The 7,702-nt window shown below is 34.6% G+C and overlaps 1 protein-coding gene across 2 annotated transcripts in view; it reads right to left on the minus strand.

Annotated features, from left to right (window-relative positions):
• Positions 1–1,616: 1,616 nt before the first annotated feature.
• LOC108747741 (glutamate receptor ionotropic, kainate 2) overlaps positions 1,617–7,702 on the minus strand; it is a 229,756-nt gene continuing 223,670 nt past the window's right edge. For both annotated transcript variants that reach the window (XM_018485435.1, XM_018485436.1), the window contains exons 15-18: positions 6,922–7,153; positions 5,372–5,487; positions 3,654–3,809; positions 1,617–1,866 (exon numbers count right to left, since the gene is read on the minus strand). In XM_018485435.1, coding sequence (XP_018340937.1) covers positions 1,813–1,866; positions 3,654–3,809; positions 5,372–5,487; positions 6,922–7,153 — 558 coding nt within the window. In that variant the 3' untranslated portion in view covers positions 1,617–1,812. The remainder of the gene's footprint in view (positions 1,867–3,653; positions 3,810–5,371; positions 5,488–6,921; positions 7,154–7,702) is intronic.

Genomic DNA, 7,702 nt, shown 5'->3' on the forward strand with positions numbered 1-7,702 from the left:
AAATAATGCAATATTTCGAAATCGTAATTTCCGTACAAATTACTTCGCCATGACACAGAGATTTGTCTATTCAATAACGAAATTTTGGAAGTCCGCGTGCTTCTTACATGGATCGGAAATTTACATTAAATTGGGGCGAAAGCTGCATGTGGATAAAGATGACTATTTTCTAACATAATATTATACTCGTTCTGTGCATTGGTTAATTTCTTTATTAAAATTTATATTAACGTTTTAAATATCAACATATAAAAGAAAAAGATAAAAATTAGTAATTATATATCCTTCAATGAAACTCTTATTTATAAAAATAAAAAGATCTTGGTGAATCGAGTTCCAAGAATAATCTTAAAAAATTTCAAGAAAATTTTATACTCTTATTTTATATAATAAATATACATAATAAATAATTAATAATAATAATAATAATATTTCATATGATTATATAAAATATCATTATTAAAATAATATTATTTTAAATTAATCGAGAGAACATATTGTTAATTAATATATTTTTAAATATTATTATAATATTATGAAAAGTAATAAATTATTGAATATTCCAATTTTGATAAGAACGCGGTAAATTTCCGGTATATCCACTTGCTCTTTCGGATTATTACTTATGACAACATTATCAATTCGAGAAGCGTACGGACTTCCACGCACACTTACGATCGCATATTGATTACTTCGACAATTACATATTATTTACAGTAAAATGTCTCATAATCTGCTGGTATACTATACATTCACTATCTAGCCGGTATAAAATCGTGATTGTTCTTAAAGTTCGTCCACAGCACTACTAAGTTGTGAACACCGCGGTTTTTGTCTTGATTTTAAAGTATTTTGATGTCGATTGAAACGTTTGCGACTTCGCGAGGAAGGACACGGCCTTTCCTATTGCGAGGTTTAAAGTCTTCGTGTATTAATCTAAGTTTTGATATGAGCAAATGGCAATCACATTGACCTTTCCAATCTTTCATTTATGTCATTTTTTTATTCTGATTATTTATTACGTATATTGCAACAATCATACGTTTTTTATCGAAAAATTTGTACTGCCATTAATTGAATTTCAATAGTGTGGTCGCTATGAATAGAAACAAGAATTTGATACCAAAACAAGAAAGAAAGAAAATTTTCGAAAAATTAAATAAAAAATTATTTATAAATTTTTATTTTAAGTGGTAATTTTTAAGATACTGAAGAATTTAAATTTAACCATCACAGATTAGGTTTAAACAGCCACTAATTATGAGTCTATGCACTATGCGTGCGATAGTATTAGTGACTGTACGACAGGTGATCAATTAAGCATAATTTGTGGTAGCTAGCTTTAAAGTATATGTATATCTCGAACTTGAAATAAAAATTATATATATTTTTCATTTAATTTTTCGAGAACTTTTTTGTTTTAGTTACGAATTTGGGATATTCTATTTTATGATTTTAGAGACAAACTGATTAATCTAACTTGTAAAATGTTGAACAAATTATGAAACAATTGTACTTTTGTGAGCGCTGTAATTTTTAAAGAGAAATATTTCTGTACTTTCCAAACTATTTCATTAAATTATTAAATTGTATTTGACAAAATTTTACGAGGAAAATTGGAAAGATCAAGGCTTGTTGCTTCTTTTGTCCGATTATCTTCGTTTATTCCTATAATTTTATGATCTTTATACAGTTTTCCGATCTCTCGTGATGGAGTTCTTCCTTAGGTCCACTGAATTCGGATCGGATACGTTTTGAGGTACGGCTTGAGTTTAAGAATCTGTTTTTTTCGCAGTGCAGCGCGTACCGTCGCTAGTGCAGATCAGTAAAACCTTCGCAGATCGGTTTCCCCGAGGATTTCTGCTTCTAGAACAGAACACCAAAATGCCCGAGTCAGATTCGTTATATTCAGTCCTTGCTACAATAATCAAAGCGGGAAAAAATGTGCTCTAATTATCTTACTTGAAAGCAAACAAAAAAAATAATTTTTTATTCTATTTATGCTTTCTCATTGTTTTTTTTAATAATATAAGCATATATTGAATTTATTTATCGTTTGTTATCGTATGTAATTTTTTATATGAGCATCGTGATTAATCATTCTTTCACGATGGGAAATAAAGATTGATTTCATGTACAATGAAAACAAAATAATAATTAATACATTTATTGTAATTATTTTTTCATGACTTTTTTTATCTTTTCGATATATTGTATATATTGTATTCAGTATTGTGATAGCAACCGTGATGTCGACGGATGAAACGATCTTCTTACGTATCACAAAAAGTCTTACATATCATAAAAATTCAAGTATGCTATCCGATCTGTCCGAAAGCCCTACTATTCATCGCAGGATGTGAATCTCATTCGAGCCGATCGATATTATCGATTTCAACCGATTTGAATTTTTGTAGAAGGCTTCGCCCTCATCGTGCCTCATCGTGCCTCTCTATAGGAGTACATATAACCCGATTTGAAAGGAGACAGAGTAATACCGACGTCCGTAACCTCATAGAACTGTTTACTTTAGCGTACGTAGGGAATGATCCGCGCAAAGCATATTCGTATTTCTCGACGAGTCCTCCTCAAATAGTTACCTGTTTGCTTCTCCCTTTGAATATATGTAAACGTTGGAACGAATACATGTTGCTTAAACCGCGTGCCGGTCATCGTGAGTGCGCAGCACTGAGACTTTGCATACATTAATTCCATTTTCTCACTCCCGACCAACGCAAGCGAATTTCGCTGGAAATTTTTTCATCAAGTTTTACTGCGTTTCCATGGTCGCGTCTCTCTGTGGTAATCACGACGCTCTCGTATAACGCCAATAAACGTGACTATCTGTTCATTTGTGTATCCTAACAGATCTCTCAAAATTAAAACAACCGATTAAATTTTTTTTTTAACATTAAAATAATAGGAACAAAATATATTTAAAAATGTAAGTTCGAGATTGAATCGTTTAAAATTCAAAATTTATGAAATTGATTTTTTTAAAAGAAGTGCGACAATTATTTAAAGATTAAATTCTTTCAAAAACATTAGTAATTAATTCCACGAAATAAATTTCTAGTAATTTTCTGGCTATGTTTTTTCCAAAAGCTTGAATTGTTTGGATTTCGCTATGTTTTTTTTTCAAAAGCTTGAATTGTTTAAATTTCGTACAAGTCACAAATACTCTGGACATTTCTTTAACGTAGAACAGTAGAGACTCGAAGTGATGATATGTCTTCAGTAACGAGTGAGGACGGACGAACGTCTTGCCTGTCCGACTAACGACGATATTCGCATATACAGCGAGACAATGAGGATAATGACGAATGGAAGTAACGATGCACGGGCGGTAACGATAGTGGTGGAAAAATGAGGGAAATTATGTACGCGTGAAGGCTATAATTTTCGTCGTCCTCGCCAACGACATGTGGATCGTCGAGGGTCTTGAGCCGTGCGAGCGATCAGACCCGAGTGGTTCTGTATCGAGACCATTAGAGAGGAACTCCACCATCGTGCGAATATCAACTGATGTACTCGCGCGGTATGTCTGGATAGATCGCGTCAGGATCAAGTCGTATAGCGGCGGATCCTGAGGCGGTGATTTCCGGCGTGGTTATCGCGCGATCTTCCTCTACGTGCTATTTCACATCACTCACCCGCTCCTCGATGGCTACTTTCCGGCTCTTCCACACAAATTCACAAACTGCGATCACGCAGGCAACACCCATGCCTCCCATCAGCACTACGAAGACTCCGCCGACGTTCGCCAGACCGAGCTCGTTCGCCGCCGAGCTGCTCTTCGAGGTATCGTCCTAACCATGAGAGAAACATCGATTAGCCTGTGGCGCATTAACGCGGACGGTTACAGGTAGAATATAGTCTGCTGCATGGGTAATGCGCCGCTGGGGAAACGGTGGTTTTCGCGTTTAGTCTGTTGTACACGTCGTTAATGCACACGCGGCTTTCGCGCTTGGGTGTTCATTATTGAAGTGGTTCGCAGAGGATTGCACGTCACGGATAATATTGCGAAAATTTGATCTTGCTTACTCGTACTTGGACTGATGGATTAAAGTGTTGAGAGGAGAGTAAATAGCATATTCAGGATTGTTAGCGGTTAAGAAAAATCGAGAAAATCAGAAAAAATTAGAGAATTAAAATATAGTCGGGAAACTCGGGAAAAATCATGGAATTCTTTTCTATTTCGTTAACAGCCCTTTTAAAAAATCAGAAAAAATCAAAGAATTTTTTTCTTTTTTTTTTATTTCGTTAATAACCCTAATATTGATTATTAAGTCTTTTAATCGGCACGTCGCAGTTTTAAAGCGTTCAATCTTTTGATCAATACTTTACACGGAAAAGATTTATATTAATGTGTTAGAAATATAAATTATACTTTCTTTAGTACTACTATTAATACCCCTTTTTTAAATCAACATGAATGATTGTAATTTTAAAAACACAGCTTAAATGTCATTAGATCTTCAGTGTTTTGCAACAGTTGCAAATGGAGATTAATATCGAGGAATTAATTCCTCATTATAATCATCCATCTAACGTTCGTCCATCAAACTGCGGTAAGTTTGCTCGAGTGAGGAGAAGCCGGTGAATTATCGGAAGAATTTATCGGCGTAGCTACGCGAGAAATAGCAGTGCGCGCAACGATGATCGCGAGCTTGGTGAAACCCCGATTTCGTGAATTCGCGAAATAGTCTTCCTCGCGTGCCGCCTCAACCTCTAGCAACTCCTCTCTTCTCTGACGGATGAGGGGAGTTGCTGGAGTCTGGCACAAGAATTTCGAGCGCGCACTTCTTGAGTGCGCTAGCGTGCCAGAATATCCTTCATGAGAAAAGTGAAGGAAATGATAATGGATTAAAAGCAAATTCACACACGGTTTTCTTTTACAAGCCATATTAAAATGGATATAATGGATAAAGAAATTACAATAAAAAAGCCATTAATTAAAATAGACAGGAATTCAATGTAAAAGTATGAAGATCAATAAACCTTTGTTCATTGATTACTATAAAAAATAAAAGGCAGTTATTAAAATTGTAATTAAAATTGTTTTTGTGTTTTTAATAGATATCCTATATCTATTTCAATCAATTTTGCGAGAATATTGTTAAAGTAAGATTATCAATTTCTTTTTCCATATTCATTTTGCATACAAAGAGATATCTGCTCCATTTTCTGTCAAATCTTTTTTTTTTCAGATTTTCTTTAAATTAACTTTTTTCTGTAACATCCTGAGTTAAAGTTTTTCGTAGTTAATATCGTTTTTATATAAGTTTTCTAAAATTTTATCGTAAGACTCGCACATTCTGAGATTACAAGTAAACCGTGTAAATTCGACTTAAGATACGTATTTACTCACTCTGCAAGATCCGCCGCCTCGCTTCTCCTTCCACCAGCGCGTTTTCAGCATATGAAGTTTCCCTTCCTCCTGCAGTTTCAGGATAGCTTCGCTTATGGCCGTTCTATATGGCGAATCTAAAGTTCCAAGGTCGTTTTGAGGAACTCCTTCTAGGCTGCTTTTATCGCCTCATAGCGTCGTACTTCCGCGCAACTTTTGGAAGTACCGTTGTGGCAATCGTTCCCTCGCGCCAACGTTTTGCCGACAATACCGCGCGCGATCGCTTCCTTCATGGCGACACTTGCTATCGATCGGTATTTTCGCGCAGCCGCGAGATCAGCAAAGAGACCGGCAATGCGATTTTATTCGATCTCTCGGGATAAGCGTGGCAGATAAACCAACTAGCTCGTGCGAATCTCTCGATGCGAGGAGGGAACGATTTGCATTTTCTTTCTATCAGAATTTCATTTGCGTGAAGAAGAAGTTTTAATTGAATGAGAATTTCTTTTATTCAAGAGAGTTGATAGGCCGATATAAGCACTTTATACTGTAATATATTGATTGGAGACACTTTTTCTTTCGAATGTCCTATGTTCACTACTTCCATTAATAGGAATTATTGAGATATCGTAACGTTGGAAATTGATAAATAAAATTATCTTTTCTTTTTGCTAAATTATCGAAGTTGTGCATATAATTTTAAATTTCCATAATAATATCCAAGTGAGAAAAAGAGAATATTTCATAAACTCACAGAATGAGTTAAATGGAGTGGAACAATAATATTTACTAGAATATAGAAAAAGCTGATATTTAATATATCAGCCAATATTAACATTTAATACGAAGTATATATTAATATAATATATCGTTCGTTTATACATTAGATTCAACGTAACTAACATAATGATATGTCCCTTAATAATTGTGAATTTTAATGCTCTTATTGATTGTATATGCTGATTAATACTTCGACCACATATTACACATTCATCGATTATTCTAAAATCTTGATTCATCACGTGTTTATATTGCCGAGTAATGTGTTTGAATTGCTGAGATGCGGCAAAAAAGTTAATTAGCACTGTAGCATTTGCATTGAATAGCATAGCTTTGAAATCTACAACTATTCAGGAACATACATATTATGACATATTTGGTTTTCGACCAACACAAATCAACGATATATTAAATTACTTCGTGATGAATTGAAGCATTAAATGTATACTATATAATTAGAATACTCAAATAATAAAAATAAAATATTTAATAAGTTTTTACGAGAAAATATTTAATAAAAAAAAAAACATTTTGTTTTTCTACTTTGTAATATTTTTAATAAGATAGATACATAGACTGATTTATTAGAGATACAAAAATTATTTCAAGAAATTCATATTGATGTTTCCCATTCGCTTATCTTTTCCTTCACGTTTTAATCATCGAACTTCTTTTTATGTTTATACGATTTTCATTTAACAGCGCGTTTGTATGGATCGCATGAATTTTTATTGCAATTCCTTCTGTGGCATGTAGTATACATGTATAAAAGCGTTTCTATTAACACTTACTTGGCGGCATGGCTATGCCGTATCCCTTGGAGTCTAAGAGACCGCCGACTTGAGTAAGGTCGCACTTCCTTTCGATTACGTATTCGATGGAGGTGGATTCCATCAGGAATGCGTAGCTGCCTTTTCCTGAGATCACTCGATCTACACCCTCACCGTTGCTCCCCGTAAATACCGTCGGCTTCGCCGAGTCCATGAAGGACCACATGCGTTGGTACGTCGAGAAATTGGAATCCTAGATCATGCCGAGAATTTTGGTTGAGAACGCGTGCCGTTAAACGATGGAACGTCGAAGTGGAAATTGGTTAACCTCGAAGTAGGCATGCCTTACTTCGGGGGAGGATATCGCGTCTCGCTTACATCCCTAATTGTACGCATCGGCGCTCTCGAATTAATAGGAGAATATTCTCGGGTCGCATCTTGCGGTTCCGCTTTTGCTCCGATTGGAGATTCTTAGCCCGTCAGAAGCGGATTTAACTCAATTACTTGCAGGACTTGAGATAACAATATAGTACTCTATTTAACCTTTCCGTTTAGTGTTTTGACACTTGTACACAGAAAAACAATCATGATTGAGTTAATAAGATATAACTATAGCTTATTTCATTTTTAACTATAATTTATAGTAATTTTATTTTTATGGTAGTAATTATAGCCAATTTTGGTTGCCAACTATATATATACATAGTTGGCAAACAAAATTGACTATAATTATTAATACACACACACACACACACACACACACACACACACACACACACACACACACACACACACACACACA

Source organism: Trachymyrmex septentrionalis, unplaced genomic scaffold, assembly GCF_001594115.1.
Source record: "Trachymyrmex septentrionalis isolate Tsep2-gDNA-1 unplaced genomic scaffold, Tsep1.0 scaffold20, whole genome shotgun sequence".
Lineage (NCBI taxonomy): Eukaryota > Metazoa > Arthropoda > Insecta > Hymenoptera > Formicidae > Trachymyrmex > Trachymyrmex septentrionalis.